General features: G+C 31.1%; 2 protein-coding genes across 4 annotated transcripts; one reads left to right on the forward strand and one right to left on the reverse strand.

The window, feature by feature from the left end:
• Nucleotides 1-1,080: 1,080 nt before the first annotated feature.
• LOC139857927 (uncharacterized) lies at nt 1,081-7,912 on the forward strand. 3 transcript variants are annotated; one of them, XR_011762742.1, is made up of 7 exons: nt 1,081-1,349; nt 2,329-2,399; nt 2,497-2,543; nt 2,647-3,138; nt 3,219-3,309; nt 7,161-7,321; nt 7,695-7,912. XR_011762742.1 is itself a non-coding variant. In XM_071846774.1 (6 exons), exons 1-6 carry the CDS (start codon nt 1,202-1,204, stop codon nt 7,245-7,247), a joined length of 936 nt encoding a protein of 311 aa, XP_071702875.1. In that variant the 5' UTR covers nt 1,081-1,201; the 3' UTR covers nt 7,248-7,381. The 3 variants fall into 3 exon arrangements, 2 of the variants coding, with proteins under 2 accessions (XP_071702875.1, XP_071702876.1); XM_071846774.1 differs by lacking the exon at nt 7,695-7,912 and having other exon boundaries at nt 7,161-7,381; XM_071846775.1 differs by lacking the exon at nt 7,695-7,912 and having other exon boundaries at nt 7,117-7,252.
• Nucleotides 7,913-11,279: 3,367 nt separating this feature from the next.
• On the reverse strand, nt 11,280-14,793 carry LOC139858271 (homeobox protein ATH1). The gene is made up of 5 exons (XM_071847138.1): nt 14,447-14,793; nt 12,713-13,650; nt 12,026-12,372; nt 11,886-11,946; nt 11,280-11,495 (listed from the first exon to the last, which is right to left on the reverse strand). The coding sequence occupies exons 2-5, from the start codon at nt 13,607-13,609 to the stop codon at nt 11,358-11,360; spliced, it is 1,443 nt and encodes a 480-aa protein (XP_071703239.1). The 5' UTR covers nt 13,610-13,650; nt 14,447-14,793; the 3' UTR covers nt 11,280-11,357.
• Nucleotides 14,794-21,315: the final 6,522 nt, after the last annotated feature.

Consider the following 21,315-nt stretch of genomic DNA (forward strand, 5'->3'; position numbering starts at 1 on the left):
ATTTTTGTTATTTTCCATAGTTGCGCATTCATGGTATGTTTTGTCTTCAAGCATCGTCTGAATCCCTCTATCACTGTCTTCTTTAACATGAGCACTTATATAAATTTGATCAATAATAACATTGACCCAACCTTCTATGAAACCCGGTCCTGATGTGAGAGTAAGAAAGTAGATCAGAGAAAGAAGTAAAACACGTGCAAGTTTTAAGCTTGCATTTATGCTTTATCTATAGTTCTAGATTTCACTTGGGATAAAGTGATGTGATAAGAAAGTAGATAGGAGAAAGTACTCCCGTCATACATAGTAATAACTAATAAGTGATGTATAATAAAATTGATCATTCATTTCTTTACTTCATTATTTTCATAACAATACAATTTCTAGACCATCAATATGATTTTTTCAATAATTATGTTTAATAATTACTAATTTCTTTGATATATCTTTTTCATTAATACATTTGGGTATTCTACAGTAAATATTATACGTACTAGTTATCTATAGTTAATATAAAAATCATATAATGATGATGTAAGGAAAAATCAAAAAGAAAAAAAAAAAAAATCTAAGCATGGTTGGTGATTTAATTAATCTAAATAATTTTGAATTAAAATTAAATCTTATTAATTAATCATTATTTTTAAATCTTATTAATAATTATTAAAATTAAATAATTTTGAATTATTTTAATTAATTATTTTGAATTGAGTACGAGAAGTTATAAAAGCTAGGCAGAAGAAAATCAATTCTAAATTTATAATTTAATTTACATTTTTAAAATAAAATAACAATCAATATTATCTCTTATGATTTGACGTAGATTGTTTAATATGCATTTTAAGTGTTTGATGAAATGTTCAGCTGACGAGTTTCTTAGTCGGACTATGTGGTTTCACGGGTCATTAAACTAAATGATTTTAACATTTACGTTCACTTAATGCCTAAAACATAGTTTCACGGGTCTAGTTTATTCCTAGTTTCCTACATACATACTCGAAGTTTGTAACACCATTTTTTACCATATCGGAGCTGTATATAATATAATATAACTATAAAACGCTCACAAAATCACCGCAGCCTATGATGGTTGGGCTCCGTGATTTTCACATACAACTTAAACGAATAATTAAAGGGAAACGCTACAACTAAATTGAGATCTGAAAATCAACGCAACTCTTTTGAGAATCAAGAATTGAATCGAATGGCTGACAAACCCAGCAGAGGATTAGTGTTATACGGTGATGGATTAGCTCCATCTTTGAATTCATCTCATACAAATCTTCATTCATTAGCAGCTCAATCTTTATGTGGCTTTTTATCTCTCCCCAACTTTCATCCTCCTACTACAGGTATATTCAACTTAATTTCTTACCCCTAAAAAAAAAAAAAATTAAAAAAGCTTCAATCTTTTTTCTGAAATTGATAGTGGAGATCAAGGGGGTTATGTTAGGGAAATGGGGTTTTGGTTTTTATCTAAAAGTTTAAAACTTTTTGTAATCTATTTCAAGACGTTGCTGGAAATTAGGTCATCTTTTTGGGGTTTTTTTCTTTATTTAACTCTTGTTCATCTGAGGTTTTTTTTTTTTTTTTTTTTTTTTTTTTTTTTTTTTTTTTTTTTTTTTTTTTTGGTATTTGATCTGATTAGTTCTTTACATGTAAGGTTTATGTTTTTTTTTTCCCTGTAAAAATAGGTAGTAAAATAGTGTCGCTGATAAATTGGTATCCTGACTTAATGTGATTGAAATCTGCATGCTTGTAAGTGTAAATTGTATATGCTCTGTAAGATGATATTTCAGATGGGATACCACTGTAAATAACTATATATATACTAGATAAAACTAGGCTGACCTTGCTCATAACCTTTTTTATTACTTAAATAACTTGAAATGCTAATGTTTGTAAGCCAATTTGTATTTTATGAGATGGTCTTTTGTTGGGGGTAGAGGACAAATGCAACTATCTATATACTGATTACTGCAACCCACTAAATGTGTAACGGTTCGAACTCACTTTGTAATTTAGTTAAAATAATTAAATGTGGGTCCCAATTATTGTGAGAAAGTATGTCATGGTTGGGAGGGTTTTAGTCCTGGGTTAGTCCCGGTGAGGAAGTGCTGATGTGGCAGCTAGTTCCGGTGAGAAAGTATGTCATGGTTGGGAGTGTTTAGTCCTGGGTTAGTCCCGGTGAGGAAGTGCTGATGTGGCAGCTAGTTCCGGTGAGGAAGCTTGTCATGGTTGGGAGCACTCTGATAATGATAAGGAATGCTAGTTATTAGTTAAATACCTTGCATAATTCTTGATTTATATCCGGGCATACGATTTTTGTAGACTATGTGGATGGCCGAACAATTGGCGAATTCCTAAATTTAGTGGATGCGTATGAAGATTTTAACACTTTGGTGAGTAGTTTCAAAATATAATTTTTATAAATAAAATATGAAAGGCTGAGTTTTTAAATTTTTGTCATCTGTTATTGTTCTATTTATGCCTTTGCAGAGTTCGGACTCTCAAGACAAGTGCTTAACACCATCTATATCAGAGAGGTACTATTACAATAACACCTATAATAAAATTCCATAGTTAGTATATTTAATAGTTGAATTTCTTAATCTTTTGCATCTAAGCGGTCCGTTTGGCTCAATTTAGGTTTATGGGAGTTCGAGCAGCTTTAGTTACCGAAAATACAAAGTTAAGATCATGTGCAGGCAAACTTGGTCTTTCTGTGTTGCAACCAAATGAGTTGATCGAACATAGCGGTTCACTCGTGGATTCACCCGTTAATCTTATTGCTAACGAGTTGCTGAATCTGCTCGGATTTCAAGAAGAAAAGGTTTTAGAAACAAGTCAATTTGATTTAGTTTTTGTGCACGTTGGAACTCATGAAGAAAGTTCGGTTAGTAAATATACAGAATATATTAACTCTTTGGTTGGTGAGATAACGTCCAAAGCAAAACCGAAATCCCAGATAGGTTCTCGACTTCATTTTTCTGTTGTGTTAAGCTTTGGAGATACCTCAAAAGATGATGAATCGAATTTTACGATTTTAAATAAAAAGGAAACGACGAAATCTGATTTTGCTTCACTGTACCCTCGTCAAAGTTACACGATGAAAGGTAGCAATCCGAGGACTAACGTTAGGTAAACAAGCGTATGTTATGTTAATCGTTTGTGGAATTTTTGTGACTCGCGATCTTACTAATTTGAGTGTTAATTTACAGGAACTATTGCCCGATGATGATCGCTCAATGGCAAGATGCTGTTACTAGGAAGGATATGGTGGAAACCTTCGCTTTTCAAGATTTTATGGAGGTATAAAACTCAACTCAATTATCATTACTCATTTTTTTTCCAGCAAACGTACAACCTACTCCTTATTTCACCTAAGATGTTATTTACACATTGTCTCAGGTGAGACTTTTACCCACAGTTTTTTGATACGAATGCCGAGCTGAACCGAACCATACCGATACCGAAATTACTGTAACCGAAATTTCCCAAAACTAAGAACCGAAAACCGAAACGAACTAAGAAAATGGTACCGGTTCGGTATCGGTTCCGGTTTTTTCGGTATCGTACGGAATGGAACCCATAATCATAAGTTCTATATCAACTCAGCCTCGAAAAATTTAACAGATTTGTAAATGTTCAAGAATAGAATATAAATCTACTCTTGAAAGATTAAGGTAGCAAGACTTTGTTGCTAAAGATTAAATTAGCAAGACTTTGATGCTAAAGATTAAAATAGCAAGACTTTGTTGCTAAGTAGATTAGAATACATAATAAAAGTGTAGAATAGAAATAATTTGAAGGTTGGTTATATTATTTGAAGATTTGTTATCTTATACAACTCTTGATTACAACTCCTATTTATAGGTTACAAAAAACTAACTTTCTTAACCTCTAAGAAAACTTAAGAGGTAAGTATCACGAATATCGATAATTACTTAACAACTAAGGATACTAAAATATCTATGTATCCTTAATGGATAAGAATACTTAATAGCTAAGTATCCTTAATGGATAAGAATCCTTAATGGATAAGAATACTTAATGGCTAAGTATCCTTAATGGATAAGAATCCTTAATGGATAAGATTACTTAATGGTTAAGTATCCTTAATGGATAAGAATACTTAAAGACTAAGGATACTTAATAGCTAAGAAAACTTAATAGCTAAGTTTTCTTAGTAACTAAGTTTACATAACATAAGACAAATGTCTAATAACAATCTTAGATACACTAACACTCCTCCTTAAGATTGTTGTTGGACATCATAAGCGAGTCTTCAATTGATCTAGCTTCATTCCCGTGAGAGACTTTGTAAGCATATCTGCCAATTGATCATCGGAGGTGCAGTATTTCAGCTTGACTTCTCTATTCTTCTCGGCTTCTCGAATAACATGATATTTGACATTGATGTGTTTTGTTCTTCCGTGTTGCACCGGATTCTCTACTATAGCAATAGCTGATTTGTTATCACAATAGATGACTGTTGGACTGTCTTGTGTAAGATCCAAGTCGGACAACAGCTTTCTTATCCAAACAGCATGATTCACAGCAGCCGCGATTGCAATATATTCCGCCTCTGCAGTAGATTGTGCGACAATTCTTTGCTTCTTTGAGTTCCAACAAAATGCACTTGAACTCCTCCTAAAATTATGATTCATCAAATGAGCGTCGATCTCAGAATACCACGCCTTTGGTGCTTTCTTTAGACCATAAAGTGCCTTATATAGTCTGTACACTTTTTCTTCTTGATCAACTACTTTAAAGCCTTGAGGTTGCTTTACATAAATCTCCTCCTCCAGTTCATCATTCAAAAATGAAGATTTCACATCAAGATGATGTATTTTCCAATTGCGTTGAGCAGCTAGAGCTATCAATACCTTGATCACGTCATAATGAGCCACTGGAGCAAAAGTTTCTCCAAAGTCCACACCCTTTGGCAGATCAACAAGCTTCCATGTTTCATTTTTCTTAATCATTTCAAGTTCTGCTTTCATGGCTTCATTCCATTCATCGTGTTTGGAAGCTTCAATATAGCTTTTGGGCTCCATAACAATGTGATTACAAGACTCGTAAACATCAGCAATTTTTCTGGTTCTCAAAACTTCGGTGTCAGTTGTGTCTTCGACCTCAAATTTTGGATCATCATAATGAGATTCATTTTGGAGACTTGAAATAGTAGCTTCATGCCTTTTAACTTCTTTCATCTTCCAATCCCAATAGGCTCCTTCATCAGCAGTCACATCTCTACTTTTGTAATCGACATGCGAGGCCATGAACAAGTGTTCAGTTGCTTCCTGATCTTCCTCAGAAACATTTGCTAATTGAAATTCTTTTGTTTGGCCCAGATTTTTGTTTGCTCTACAATATTTCTCAATATGTCCAAACCTTTTGCAAAAATTGCACTTAAAGTTTGGTTTATCTTTGAACCAACAATCAACTTCTTCATGATTTGTATTTTGACAAATTTTACATGGAGGAAAAGTACCTTTGTAATTTCCTTTCTTGTACGTGTTTTGTCTTGAATTTTCAGCCTTGTTATTTTTGAAAGACACTTGAAAAGCACCTTCAACCTTTTCTTCAGATCTCATAGAGACCCTTTGTTCTTGTGCTTGAAGCTTGCTAGTTAGTTCAGAAACTGTAAGCATACTAACATCACAAGATTCTTTTATTGCCGAAATTTTGGCTTCAAACTTTTGAGGAACACTTATCATTATTTTCTCCACCACTTTCTGGTCTGAAATCTTGTCACCATGAAGTCTAATTTGATTAACAACATCCATTATTCGCGATGAATAATCTTTTACGAGTTCATCATCGTTCATTTTCAACAATTCAAACTCTCGTCTGAGAGTCAATAATCTGACAGCTTTTACTCTATCAGAACCTTCATAGGTATCTTGGATTTTATCCCACACAGCTTTTGGTGTGTCCAAGTCCATTATTGAGGTGAAAATTTGATCAGCAAGTCCTGAATGTAAACAGGTAAGTGCCTTATCTTTCTTCAGCAACTCTTCTTCATAATTTCTTAGTTGAGCAACAGTTGGGTTTGCTCTGAGTGCTGGAGGATCTTCATCAGTCTCTACAACCTTCCATAAACCTTGAGACTTCAAATATGTCTTCATCTTTACTGCCCAAATATGATAGTGCAATCCATTAAATGTTGGAATTGCTGGAGCAGTTGAACTAGATGCCATGTCTAGTCTAAAATTTCTTTATCGTGAATAAAACAGTCCCTTAAGAAGAGAGCTCTGATACCACTGTAAATGTTCAAGAATAGAATATAAATCTACTCTTGAAAGATTAAGGTAGCAAGACTTTGTTGCTAAAGATTAAATTAGCAAGACTTTGATGCTAAAGATTAAAATAGCAAGACTTTGTTGCTAAGTAGATTAGAATACATAATAAAAGTGTAGAATAGAAATAATTTGAAGGTTGGTTATATTATTTGAAGATTTGTTATCTTATACAACTCTTGATTACAACTCTTATTTATAGGTTACAAAAAACTAACTTTCTTAACCTCTAAGAAAACTTAAGAGGTAAGTATCACGAATATCGATAATTACTTAACAACTAAGGATACTAAAATATCTATGTATCCTTAATGGATAAGAATACTTAATAGCTAAGTATCCTTAATGGATAAGATTACTTAATGGTTAAGTATCCTTAATGGATAAGAATACTTAAAGACTAAGGATACTTAATAGCTAAGAAAACTTAATAGCTAAGTTTTCTTAGTAACTAAGTTTACATAACATAAGACAAATGTCTAATAACAATCTTAGATACACTAACAAGATTGGTGAAGGTACTTACGGTCGAAATTTTTATGCGCTAATATTAATCAATATATTAATATTATATTATCGTGTTAATTGTTTTATACGATCGTTATTTCAGTATTTGATTCAGTTTATCCTTTGTATCTATTTTATAGACACATTATTGTCCGCGTTTAGGGATTCTAGTTACCTGAGATTTTGTACTTGTTTTCTGATTGTCAAGTGAAGTAATTACTGATTTAACTGATAATGAATATTTATTTAGGTGTAAACTTGTCAACATCTGATTGTTGTGATTATATTCTGTCTAAACTTATTGTAGTTTCGCAGTGCATGAGATTATTGATCGGTTAAATGTTGATGCAGAATGGAGGAAACCTGACTATACCAGCTGATAGATTTCTTCACGAAGTTGCGTTTAAGCTTTGGAAGGCTCCAAAGTATGGAGCTTAAACGACAATTTTGTTCTGATAAACTAATGGCTCGTAAAACTTAACTTCTCCCGAATAAGCATGCCTGTTCTTCGGGTATGGCACTTTCTGTATAACCAGCAGTTTGTTTTGTTATATTAACACTTAAAAAACTTCTTTCCCGCGATTTATAATTTCCACTAGGTTTTTCAAGTTGCCTTACTACAAACATGTAAATAAGGATGCATGACAGCATCCGTTATTTGACAAGTGTTTAAGCATGCAATTTGGAACTCATAATTAGGTATTTTGACACTTGTGGAACATGATATCTAAGTTCAACTTGATATCTGTTTGGCCATCCATTTTGAAATGGATGTATAGAAGGGTTAGACCTACAAATAGGTCATATAATTTCACTCTTGTTCCATTGTGGGCTATATACCCCAAATAATTTCATTGTTGGTTTGTTTTGTTGACATGAATACAGTAAAAGTAAAGGTAGGAGCACTTTAATGACGGAATGTACGTATGCGCGCGAAGGTGCCGGACAATTTCAGGGGAATTCAATTATTTAGCATCGAGTGCATTGCTAAACGGACATTCATTCCATTTGAAAGTTTATAAATTATTATGGAAAATATAGCTTATAATTGGACAAAAGTGAAAGTATATGACATATTTGTAACTTTAACCCTATATATAAATACGAATAAACATATCAAATAACAAGTTTTGAGATATAAGCTCTTGCTTAAAACTTCGGCAGAACATTCTTTCGCAACGCAAAGTTGCAAAGCCTCTTTCTTTCGTAGCAGCTAATAATCGGCTCGATCCTTTAGGTTTTTCGATTTATTCAGAAAAGAAACGAAAGAAACGAGACCCAAGAAAACATCTTTGATTAACGATTAAAATGAACAATCAAAAATAGAAGATAATCTCAAATAGACTACGATAATCTCAGATAGACCAAAATAATCTCAAATAGACTAAGATCTTGCAATCTGTTTGTGCAATTCGTTGATGCCTCACCTGTTGTTGTTGCTAATAATGAGTCTGGGGGTAATTCTTTCCCATTTAAAAAAACTTCGACAAGGAAATCTAAGCGTTAGCCGAAGAATGGTAACGGAAAGTTTGCGTTACATGACCAAGACGAGGGGTTCTTCGGATGTTAACCATAAATGTTTTTTTCAAGACTTGATAGATTGCAGGTTGATTTCCCGATCTTTGGGCACCCTAAGTTGTAGTAGCTTGGCCAACGTCTTATCATATTCCTTTACGTCTCGGAAAGGTAAATATGTGCACGCCGATAAAGTCTACGGGATCATGTCTGGACCGGATGAAACGAATAGTAAGGGAGCTTCTAATGCTAATTCATTCGGCTTCGCTTTTTTGTTCGGGTTATTGGACCGGATGAAACGAATAGTAAGGGAGCTTCTAATGCCAATTAATTCGGCTTCGCTTTTTTGTTCGGGTTATTTTCGAACCTGCTGCCCCATTGACTAAGAGGGGGGTGGGCGCAGCAGCTACATGGACCCCTTAGAGCTTTATAATGCATCTCAAAGGTCTCCAACACATTTGCGGAAGCCAGAGCTCCCCTTTTTGGTCTGATGCTTTGTTACAGACTAGGCTACTCCAAAGTAGGAGTGGCTATATTGGTATTTTTTATGTTGTTTAGATTGTAAGAAAATGGGTATGAAAACAGATTATCTGAATTGGTTCCTGAATCGTGAAACACTTTTCTAATTAAGTATTTCGTCCCTCACAAGCATCAGGTTTAGACGAAATCCTAATTGGGATAAGAGAATAACGATTTGGTTTCCAGGCAAGAAGAAATCAAAATCACGAATTAGAGAATCTGTGTTGTTTTCTATGTTGTTGATATGAATGCGGAATACCAAAAACGTTTATGAAAAACAGTTTTATTGGCAGTTGTTATTTAAAAGGTTGAAACTTTTCATTTGGCAGAATACCAAGAACGATTGCGTTACGCTGCCCCTTAGACCCCGCAAGGGGGCGCAACCCCCTTGACCCCCGCAATTTGCGAGACATTTAATAGCCAACTCTTACGGGCGTGTACTCCACACTCTCCGAACCCGTTGTTAAGTATAACTAGCTAATTCTTGCATTCAAGACTTCAAGTAAATCTCAATTAACTAAAATGAATGTTAGATGACACTAAAATTACCAACATAGATTGGTTTGATGTTATGTTTGGTTTTTAGTTACGTTGGGCTCAGATTGAGTTAGCTTGTTCTTAGGATGGTTTAGATTGTTTACTCTTTTTGAGCCTTTCGATTGTATTTCGCATGTATCGGTTTTACCTGTGATTACAATCGTATTCGTTGTCTTAGCTAAAAAAAAAGAAAGAGAAAATTGCGCGGATAGTTCCTGTGGTTTGTACTAGATTGCATGGATAACCATAATTGAGGTTTTGAGTGTGGATAGTCACTGTGGTTTACTAGAGGAGCAAGGATAGTCCAAATGTCTAACGTTCGTTAACTTTTCTGTTAAATTTGGTCACGTGCAAAGCATGCAGGGTATTTTCGTCATTTGACCTATCTTTAGTTTATAATTGTTTATCATCTGCAGCTTGAGATTATTCAAACTGCCCACTTTGAAATATAAAAGTCAAACGAAAACTGCAGCAAACAAAACACATTAATTCTTCTCATCATTTAAATTAAAAACAATACGTTCTTCATCCCATCATTACGAACATCTCGAGGCTCAGTAACATCATTAACATGAACAATACGTTCTTTATAGCCGCCATCGAATCAATTTGAGAAATCCAAGACATGGCAACTGAATCAGATATAATCACCAGCTTCACGACATTTTCAATAGCAGATCGGCCTTAATATCAACACTAACATCATTATTAGCAGGCTCGACCTTCAAATTTTCCATATTAAATCCAGACCTGATGAATGGGTTCACAGATCTTGCATATTCCGGATTAGAGTTAACCTCCTTAGCTTTTCGAGCATTAAACTCACTCCAATTAATTGCAGAAGTCGATTTACTACTACTACAAGTATCATAATCACTTGAATTTGAATTTTCAAAATTGATTGGACATAAAGGTGAATGAACGTTTTTTTAACCTTTTTGCAGATCTAGAACGATTACTTGTACCGGATGGATCAGGAGGCTTTTTCTTAGAAGGATTCGTGGATTAACGAAAGGAAATTAACAGATTAACAAACAAATTTCGTGAAGAGATAAAATGAATCAGCGATGAACAATACTTCCGTACAATCGCCAAAAAAGAGAGAATTTCCAAATTTCCTTTTTTGACTTATGATAAAGGGTTCGTTGTTGCTGCCGCTACTTGCCAAAGGTTTAATTGACGATTTTATTTGTGTAGATGAATTTAGAGTTTTGATTTGAAGGTTAGTTTTGTGGATTTTGTAAAAAGAGAAAAAGAGAAAGAAAAGTGGCAAAAAAAATGAAGAGAATCATTAAATGACGTAAAAACCCTCACATGTTTTGCACATGATCAAATTTAACAGAAAAGTTAACGGACATTAGACATTTGGACTATCCTTATTACTCCTGTTGCAAACCACAGTGACTATCCACACTCAAAACCTCAACTATGGTTATCCATGCAATCTAATACAAACCAGATGGACTATCCACGCAATTTTCTCAAAAAGAAAAACAGACCAAGATCCTATTTCGGGTGATTTCTCGGTGAACATGATAATCTCTTCAATCCTTTCATTTATGTGCAGAAGATTCACTTTCACTTTTCGTTTTTCCAGATTCACTTTAAAAAATCTTGTTGTACCTTAATTTTTGTTCTTTTTTTTCCGATTCGATAAAATGCATACAGTCATTTCATTTCTTCACCCTGTCAACGCGACTCGTTCTCAATTCTGTTATCTTAGTAGAACATATAACACTCCTTGTTATGCCACCTACCTTGATCCATTATAAGACTACAATACTACGTAACCATTAGTTTTGCAGACTCAAGAAAAATATATTAATACTCTTGGCAGATACAATATTAATGATTATAATATAATTAATATAATAATAATAATAATAATATACACTTAGATTTAAGTTCAGAAAAAGGCTTCAGTTTTGCCATAAACAGAAGATAACATGATTATAGGAAAGAAGTTTATCCTCTTGTTCAATTCTGATATTGCTGGATTCTTTGACTACTTGCTATTTCTTCATCGCGACTTCTCCTTCTATTCATCTCTAAATACATTTCCTCAATCATCGGCTTCCATAAACGAACTCTTGCATTTATAAACCAGTTCGAAACCTGTTCACAAATAATAGCTTAATCACCCTTCTAGCCTGAACCTACTACCAAGTCACCATTACAAAACTAACCGGACAAGGTTCAAGACTCGGTCCCTAATGTTTGTAAAATATTACAAGATAGCCATTTATGTTTGTTTTAGACGCGGTTGGTCACCCACATTTGCACTAGTTACCTGGCTGGTCCCTCTGCCTAACGGCCGTTAACTTTTTCCATTAAACTGGATCATGTGTAGTTTCTGATTATGTTCTTTCTAAAGTGTATATTTGGACAAAATAATAATACTTGTAATCGTATGTTATACAGATTCATTTGATATTTTACCCACTTATTACACCATCTCTGAATCAAAAAATTAATAGGAAGTTATTTTGTGTGTATGTATAGTACCTGACTCCTTGTCAATCCACTTTTTACAGCCAACAACTGTTTCTCTGCATCCTTTGGATACCTGCAAGCAAACAAACTCATCCTTATAAATCTGAACACAACATTTCAAGTTAATCAAAGGGTCGGTTAAATCGTCTTACGGGTGAAGAAAGTTCTGAAACATCCATGCGCGTAATACAGAAACGGATTTTTCTGGTAAGCCTCTTTGGGGCCTCCATAACTGATGATCTTTTCTTTTTAGTTGCTGAAGAGCCCATTGTTTCGGTAAAAAAGACGAAAGCTCTTCTTCTGCAGGATCCATTGTGCTACAATCGGGTCCCATTGAAAGTATATGATTACTTATTTTCTCCCTTAAGTTCTTGTAAAAGAAAGTTATTGTATGAAGTGCAAAACAAGCATGAATTTGGGGATCCAATTCAGTTACAGCATGGAAAGCCGATATCACTGTATGAATCTCGTTTAAGCATTGGTTATATCGTTCGTCGACCTGGGTCACAAAAAGTTTCGAACTTTAGTCTTTCTGGACATAAATTGGTTATAATATGAAAAAATTTGAAAACCAAAATCAAGAAAATAATGATTCTTGGTGACCATGATACATAGGTCACAAAAAGTTTAAATCTTTAGCCTTTTTGGACAAAAATTGGCTAAAATATGAAAAATTTTAAAAACCAAAATCAAGAAAATCTTGATTCTTGGTGACCATGATACATAGGTCACAAAAAGTATTAAACTTTAGCCTTTTTGGACAAAAAATGGTTAGACTATGGAACATTTTAAAAACCAAATTCAAGAAAATCTTGATTCTTGGTGAAAATGTGACATACCATATCTAGTAAGGCCAGCAAATGTTTCTTTTTCGATTCTACACCCATTGATAATAAAACCGGATTGAATCTATCTTCAAATCTGTTATTTCCGTCGCAAAAATCACTAGAACTCATCTGTTTAAAGGTTGTATGATCAAGATTTGCAAGCGAAAAGCTTGCGATTTCGGTAAGGATCTCTTGCATCATATGAAGATAACCATTTGATCTAGACGAACATTGCAAAACCTGAATCGGCCTATTCGTGCTAGTAGAATCAAACCCTAATGAGACATTTCTACTATTACAAGGACTCGCTTGTTCTACACTCGCTAATTGTCTTCCGTGTAAAGAAAGATTGCTGATGTCAGAACAAGTTGCGAGACTCAAAGATAACTCATTTCCTTCCAAACTCGCACTCGGGTGATTTTCGGATGATATCCACTCGTTTGGATGCGCCATTCGTTCGTTTGTAGGAGTTAAAAACTTGTTGAATTCCCATTTCCTATTCATGTCACCAAGTGTTTCATCGAATTCAAAATTTTCGGGCGTGTTGTATACTGATGGCATTGTATTAGGAAAATAATTGTTTGGAGTGACGGTTTTTAAAACATCGAGATTTTGAGTTAAAGGAGGGACATTTAAGCTTTCGTATTGGCTTTGTTGACTTTGTTGACCATATCTAGAGGCAAGAAGGGCTGCTAGAGTTGTAGCAGAAATTGGAACATCCATATGACCAATTGAAGGGACATTAGGGATCATTGAATTCGTATTAAACGCAGGCGTAAAATGGTGGTTTTGATGGTTATGATCAAGATATGGTTTTTGACTAAAAGAAACCATGTTTGCTGATTGAAAGTTTTCATCTTGAATCATGTAATTATCACCCATTGGGATATAGAATCCATTGTTCTCCATGATCAAAATTGGAACCAAATCAAATCAATTCAAAATCCAACCTAAAAGATGAAAATAACATCATAAATTCAAGATCTTGAAAGAGGTTTGCTTGTGAAATTAGTCTATAACCAACTATTGAATTCAAAATTCAATAATGTATGCAGCAAATTGACTGTACCTTTTTTTAAAAACAGTAGCCAATAAAGGAAGAAACCAATATTATGCACTAAAAAGATAAACAACAAGACACATTCCTAGCTGGAAATTTTATTTTTTTTATTTTTACTGTCAAGAAGTGACTTTCAAAAATCAACTCTCACTATCATATCCCTGTTGAAACAGTGCAAAATAGTAATACTTTTCAATAATTTGCAATCAAATACTATCAACATTTCTTTTTCATGTAGATAAAACCACTTATCCAACTACAAAGTGAAAAAATCTTAGTGACATAAATGCTCAAATATATCAATCCCATACCATTTTGTGGTACAATAAATGATACAAGTTTTTCTTCCATGTATTACCTATAGTCTAGTATTGAAGTATTTTGTTAGAATTTCAACCATTAAAAACTTAAATTTCATAAATACCATCACTTCAACTATAGAAATGGAGGAATCCATTGCATATGTTAACACTGTATAAATTTTATCACAAAAAGAAAATAAAGCAAGAATGACTTTAACAAATACTCTTTTTTTAGAGGTCCTACATGGGAAGTCAACATTTAAAATGGTTTTACATATAGATGTAGACAAAAAAAATCACATAAATGCAAGTATTTAACAATAGATTACAAGTAAATAATTGAGAAAGATATGAACATAATATAATAGAAGCTAGTAAACCAACCTTGCAAACATTTGAATATGAGATGAAGATCCACAGTAGCCTGCCTACTCTCCACCAAGAGAGCCAAAGTACAAAAATAAGATCTTTTAAATAAATATAAAAAATATAAAATATAAAATTTAAGCTTAAAAGTGAAGAAGGGAATGAGGGATGTGAATGGGATCTTGGTTGTTGTTGTTGTTGTTGCAGGGGTTTGACACTTGACCCCTGCAAAGTGCTAATAATGTAGCTTCACTCAGAGAACTAAATCAAGCTGATGGCATGAAAAGAAAACCTCATTTGAAATTTCCCTTTGAACCCAAAATCAAACAAAGTAGTACTATGCATAAAGGCATGAAAACAGTGATATATAAAGGGACATGTGGCCAACAGTTGCTTAGGATCATAGTAGCTTTTAAACCAATAATAATAATAAAAACATGAATTTTATTTTATTAATAATTAATAATACTAGTAAAAGTGTAACTCATTGTACTAAATTATTATTATTATGGTTTACATTTGCATTGCATGGACAAGATAAAATACTATACTATATGAATATCAAGTAGTAGTATGTGATATATGGAAGTATTTATTTATTTCAATGATTTTGAAGAACCCAAGAAATAGAAAAGTGAGTAATAAAGATCATCACTAATACTATTCCTTCTGAGTCATCCAGTTTTTGCACACACGCAAACACAAGAATACCCACAGGTTTATTTAAAAGCAAACAAGACAAAATGGTCATGAAAATGAAGGTCACTTGTGGGTTTGTGTAATGAATAATAACCCCATTAAAAGCATATAAATAAAAGCTGTTTCTGTTCCAAAAAGCCAAAAGAATAGGGGGTGAGAGAAATAAATAAAGAGGTGTTGTTTTTTTGCAGACAATGGTAGAAAGAAAGAATTTATATTAACATTTCATTATTACATTGATATTTTTGATATATTTGCAAAACCAATAATAGAACTGAATAATATGGATGGACCCATGAAATTTTAGGCCACAAAACATATAGTTGTAGTAAAAAGATCATAACTTTTTAATTTGTAAAATACTCTACATAAATAGATGTGAGAGAGACACCATCCATTCTCCCTTAAATGGTGCAGTGCCACTCATTATCTGTTGCAGGCTTTATTTTAGCCTGAAACTAAAATGGGCCCATTTATTTTTCTCTCTCTAGCTAATCTGCAATCATCACACTTAAAAAATCTTGAATTTTATTCTGTTTTTGAAAAACCCAATAGGAATAATATAGGTTGGAATAGGGTTAGAATGATGGGTATGATCCCACAATCCATTTGATGAAAAACCAAGAAACAGAAAAAGGGTGTTGCTTTTTTAACCATTTTTGGGAGAATGTGAATTGAGTAAGGTAACGAGGGTAAGAAAGTTGGTTGCTTTTGTTTGTTTGAAGAAATGGGTTTAGATTCTTGAATGCATAAGTGATATGGGCTGGCTAGGCAGCTACTGTTTGGGTTACAGTGAGTAGGGTTTATATGATTTGTTTCTAGCATGTACTGGTTTTGCTTGAGGGAGTATGATGTAAGCTAATATGGAGTCTTGTTTTGTGTCTACCAAGTATGAAATCTTGCATTGCAGGATCATAGATTTCTCTCTTAAATGTTTTATTTCTTGAAATAACTTAACAACTCTCACCAAAGTTGCAAAAATGGTTCTTAATCGGTCCATAACTTTGGAAGAAATAATTGGTAATTTGGGGTTTAGTCGGATTTTACTTTTCAACATTTAAATAATTATTATGTGTAAATATATAAGAAAATAATAAAAATAAACATAAATATAAATATTAACATAATTGTCTAAAAATCGTTCATTTTGTTCAAATACTTTGAAATTCTAATTTAAATTCATTTTATAATGTTGATCTATTTTGACTTTGATCAACAAATTTAATTTTGACCAACTAACCGACGTTTACCGATTAATTAAACGGATTTTAGAAAATTGAAACGAGTTGCTTTTAAAAATGAGTAATCGGCGATTAATCGAGGTGTTTTACAACAGTGACTCTCACTATGTCATAGGCACGAACCCGTCTTATCTACTCTCTTGGTTCTCGCTTCATTATCATCAAAAGCATATGTAGAAGTATGTTATGAGTGTGTTTGGCGCGCAAGCTTACATAAAAAGTAGAGCTTATAAAAATCATCATCCTAACTAGCTTATTAAAAATACGAGTAGTAGAACTTATAAAATGGAAAATTATTAAAAAGTTCTTCATTTAATTATTTTACATATTAATCATTGTCCTTATTAGTCAATTTTCAATCATAAACTCCAGCTAGTTACCAAACACTTATAAAAAATAATAAGTTTCAACTTCTAGCTTTAAAAATAAGTTCTAGCTCCAGCTCCAGCTCCAGCCATAAGCTTCAGCTTGAGATATAAGCTCGAGCCCAAGCTAGTTTCATCTAAACACACCCTATGTGTGTTTGGTCAAGTCGAATGAAGCGACCCGTCCTAATCCATAAGGACGAATACAATAACATATGGTTACATTGCGAGGTATATGAACTCTAAATGATACATTTTACAAACATTGCATTCGTTTTTAAAGGACAAACTTTCATTACATCGAAAGTTGACAGGCATCATACCATTTCATAATATATCCAAACTATAAATGACTTTATCTGTCATCTACTTAATAATAATCTTGTTGAACTCAACGACTCAAATGCAACGTCTTTTGAAATATGCCATGAATGAATTCAAGTAATATATTTAAAATGAACAAATGCACAGCGGAAGATTTTCTTCAAACCTGAGAATAAACATGCTTTAAAGTGTCAACCAAAAGGTTGGTGAGTTCATTAGTTTATCATAATCGATCATTTTCATAATTTTAATAGACCACAAGATTTTCATTTTCATTTCTCATAAATATACATCTCATATCAGGCATTTCGCAAACTGCATAGAGATTAAAAAAATCATTCATATGGTGAACACCTGGTAACCGACATTAACAAGATGCATATAGAATATCCCCATAACAGAATCCTCTTGTCTGTATAATAATAAGTCGAAGTACTAAAGCATCCGTACCTCGGATGGGGTTTGTTAGGCTCATAGATCTATCTTTAGGATTCGCGTCAATTAGGGGTATTGTTCCCTAATTCTTAGGTAACCAAGCTAAAAAGGAGCATATTCGATTCGATAATCCAACCATAGAATGTAGTTTCGATTACTTGTGTCTATTTCGTAAAACATTTATAAAAGCAGCGCATGTATTCTCAGTCCCAAAAATATATATTGCAAAAGCATTTAAAAAGGGAGCAAATGAAACTCACAATACTGTATTTCGTAGTAAAAATACATATGATGGCAGTGAACAAGTGCAAGGTTGGCCTCGGATTCACGAACCTATATTTATTATATATATTTATATGTTGGTCAATATCTGTCTAACAATTTAGGTCAAGTCATAGTGTATCACAATCCTAATGCTCGAGATTATCATGCAAAAGTCAACAAAAATCAATTTGACCAAAATGACTTTAAAAAAAAAAATAATACATGTTTATTATATAACTTAAATAGTCGTTTTATATATTTAAATATTTTTATCAGATTTTATTAAAGTAAATAATACAAATCATTTATCAATAAATAAAAATTTATATTAAAGTTTATATATAATAAAAATATATTTTTATATATATTAAAAAATAAAATTTATAAAGTTCATCTAATATCATAAAAATATAGTGGTGTGTATTATTAATATAATTATATTACGTGTGGTAAAACTATCTTTGTATAACATATCTATTTGATAAAATAATATTGATAATAATAATAACAAGTAAAAGTTATATTATTTTGTAATAATAATAATAATAATAATTATTATTCTACTAATAATAATAATAATATTTATATTTACTAATGATGATATTAATTATGATAAAATGATAATTCTAATCATGATAATTTTAATAATAACAATACTTTTTAATATTAACTGAAATAATAATGTTTTATATAAAAATAATAATTCTATTCAAAATGATAATTTTTAATAATAATAATACTAAAATGATAATAATGATATTTTATAATAACAATGATGTTTCTATTAAAAATAATAATTTTAGTAAAAATGATAGTTTTAATATTAATAATACTTTTAATAATATTAATAATGATAACAAATAATGAAAACGATATTTTATCTAAATCAATATCATACAATATTTTAATTTCATCATGATAGCTATACTTATTATTTCCTAATCGATTTGTTTAATAGCTTTTAGTCCTCCTTTATATCGCATTCATAATAATGATAATAATAATAGTATTTATAATAATTAGATTATACTAATATTAGTTTTAATGATAATGATAATAATAATAATAATAATAAATATTATAATAATATTAATGATAATACTAATAATAATAATAATAATAATAATAATAATAATAATAATAATAATAACGATAATATTAATAATAACTTTAATAATAATAACTATAGTAATAATAATAGCAATAACAATTTTTTTATGATAATACTTATAACGATAATGATAATAATAATAATAATAATAATAATAATAATAATAATTATTATTATTATTATTATTATTATTATCATTATTAGATAATAATAATAACGATGATAATAGCGATGATAGTAATAACAATAATTATTTTAACAATAATACTTAAAATTATAGATAATTCAATTGACTATATCTTTTAATCCGTTCATCGAAACCATACGCTTTCTAAATGAAAAGTTATTAATTTTTTGCCAGCTTTCCAACGACACGCATATCATATATCTTATCTCAGTAGCATATGTATCAAACTCATGATTCATCAAAACTATCTAATGACTGAATTAAACATACATGCATACATAATCATATCTACTCGAGCACTAGTCAGGGATACACAATTAATATATAAAAGATAAAATATGAATGCTCACGTATCAATATTGAGATTCAATATTGCAGGAAAGTACGTAGACGCAACGGAGATGATAAACACTAGATTTGACTCACGAGCATACCCCCGAATAATACCCATAACCTCCTTAGCAATAACCCATAACTTCCTTAGCTCTATCCCGCTCAAAAACCCGTTTTGAAATAACTCGCTCATGACCTCGTCGTAGTATTTTATGTATACTAATATTAATAATAATACTAATACTACTAACAACTTTTCTTAATAATAATACTAGTAAGATTAATAAACTTAATATTAATAATAAATATATAAATGTAAATAATAAGAATGATTTCAGAGTGCTTGATGAAAATGAATATCTCAAAAGTGAAATCGTTCTATTTATAGAAATTGACACCACCTACCCCCCTCATGCGACCGCATGGGAGGCAAGGGGAGAAGCCATGCGATCGCATGAGCTTCTCTTACAGCACATAATTGATTGAAAAATCTCTGCCGACACTTTTGTTAAATATTATTATATATAAATAATTATTTAATTCATATAATTAATTATATATTATATTATATTATATTCACGTGCATAGTTGACTTGTAAATTTTGTTTCGATGACTTGTACATTGTCACTCGACTTATGTTCCGGTTCCGGTTTCTCGAACGCATTTTCGTACGCTTAGAAAACTGGTACTTTATGTTTTGTGTAATGTACCTTTATACATAACAAGACTCAAATCAATGAAAAACTGTCCTACTCAAAGTGTAACTTATTCATTTGAGTGTTATGGTCATTTGCTTCCATAAATCGACATCTCATTATATATACATATGCATATATATATATATATACATATATATATATACATATATATATATATATATATACATATGCATATATATATACATATGCATATATATATACATATGCATATATATATATATATATATATATATATATACATATGCATATGCATATACATATATATATATATATATATATATATATATATATATATATATATATATATATATATATATATATATATATATATATATATATATATAATAGTATTATTTTAAATAAAACGTTTTATAAATAAAATTAATATTAAATCTTATATATATATATATATATATATATATATATATATATATATATATATATATATACTTTCATTTCGAAATATAAATTTGAAATATTTATTTAATAATATATAATTTTTCAAAATTAAATGTATTTCAAAGACCATTATATAATTTAAAACCATTTAAATATTTAACAATGGTTATGTCTGTGACGACCCGGAAATTTCCGACCAAATTTAAACTTAATCTTTATATAATTCCGACTTGATAAGCAATGAATTTTAATAAATCTTGAACCTCCGGCAAGAGTTTTACACAAGCTTTTGGTCACCCTTTTATTCCGACGATTCACGAACGTCATAACTTGATTTAATTGTTTAAATGTTTAATTATTGTGTATATATATGGATTTATATATATTTAACTTGAAAATATGATAATTAAATATCTCATTAAGTATATTAACAAAGTATTATATATATATATATTTTCATACTACTAATTTAAAGAGTTTTCAAACAATATATATATATGTTAATATTTAAACGACGTAATTAACTTATGTTAAAATGTATTTACATATAATGTATTACGAGTGTAAATACATCCTTACAAGTATTGAATACACTTTATAATATACCAATACATATAAAGGATAGCTATACTCGTATTTTCTTTCAATTTCCTCAAGAATTCTACTCGCATTCATACGGTATTTTTATCCGTATTATACACAGCTTCTATAAGTATTTACTATTGGTATATACCAATAGAAATCTGCAATTATTTGTGTAATATGTCATCCATGACCTAATCAATTTAATATGTCATACATGACTTGAT

Source organism: Rutidosis leptorrhynchoides, chromosome 7 (assembly GCF_046630445.1).
Source record: "Rutidosis leptorrhynchoides isolate AG116_Rl617_1_P2 chromosome 7, CSIRO_AGI_Rlap_v1, whole genome shotgun sequence".
In the NCBI taxonomy this organism is placed as follows: Eukaryota; Viridiplantae; Streptophyta; class Magnoliopsida; order Asterales; family Asteraceae; genus Rutidosis; species Rutidosis leptorrhynchoides.

What these genes read in the sequence shown, in the direction of transcription:
- LOC139858271 (XM_071847138.1), bottom strand. Translation starts at nt 13,609, where the DNA reads ATGGAGAACAATGGATTCTATATCCCAATGGGTGATAATTACATGATT. An exon ending in TGCTGGCCTTACTAGATATG is followed by an intron (nt 12,373 to 12,712) that starts GTATGTCACATT and finishes TTTGTGACCCAG; the next exon opens with GTCGACGAACGATATAACCA. An exon ending in GTGGATTGACAAGGAGTCAG is followed by an intron (nt 11,496 to 11,885) that starts GTACTATACATA and finishes ATTTGTGAACAG; the next exon opens with GTTTCGAACTGGTTTATAAA.
- LOC139857927 (XM_071846774.1), top strand. Translation starts at nt 1,202, where the DNA reads ATGGCTGACAAACCCAGCAGAGGATTAGTGTTATACGGTGATGGATTA. An exon ending in ATGAAGATTTTAACACTTTG is followed by an intron (nt 2,400 to 2,496) that starts GTGAGTAGTTTC and finishes ATGCCTTTGCAG; the next exon opens with AGTTCGGACTCTCAAGACAA. An exon ending in ACACCATCTATATCAGAGAG is followed by an intron (nt 2,544 to 2,646) that starts GTACTATTACAA and finishes GGCTCAATTTAG; the next exon opens with GTTTATGGGAGTTCGAGCAG.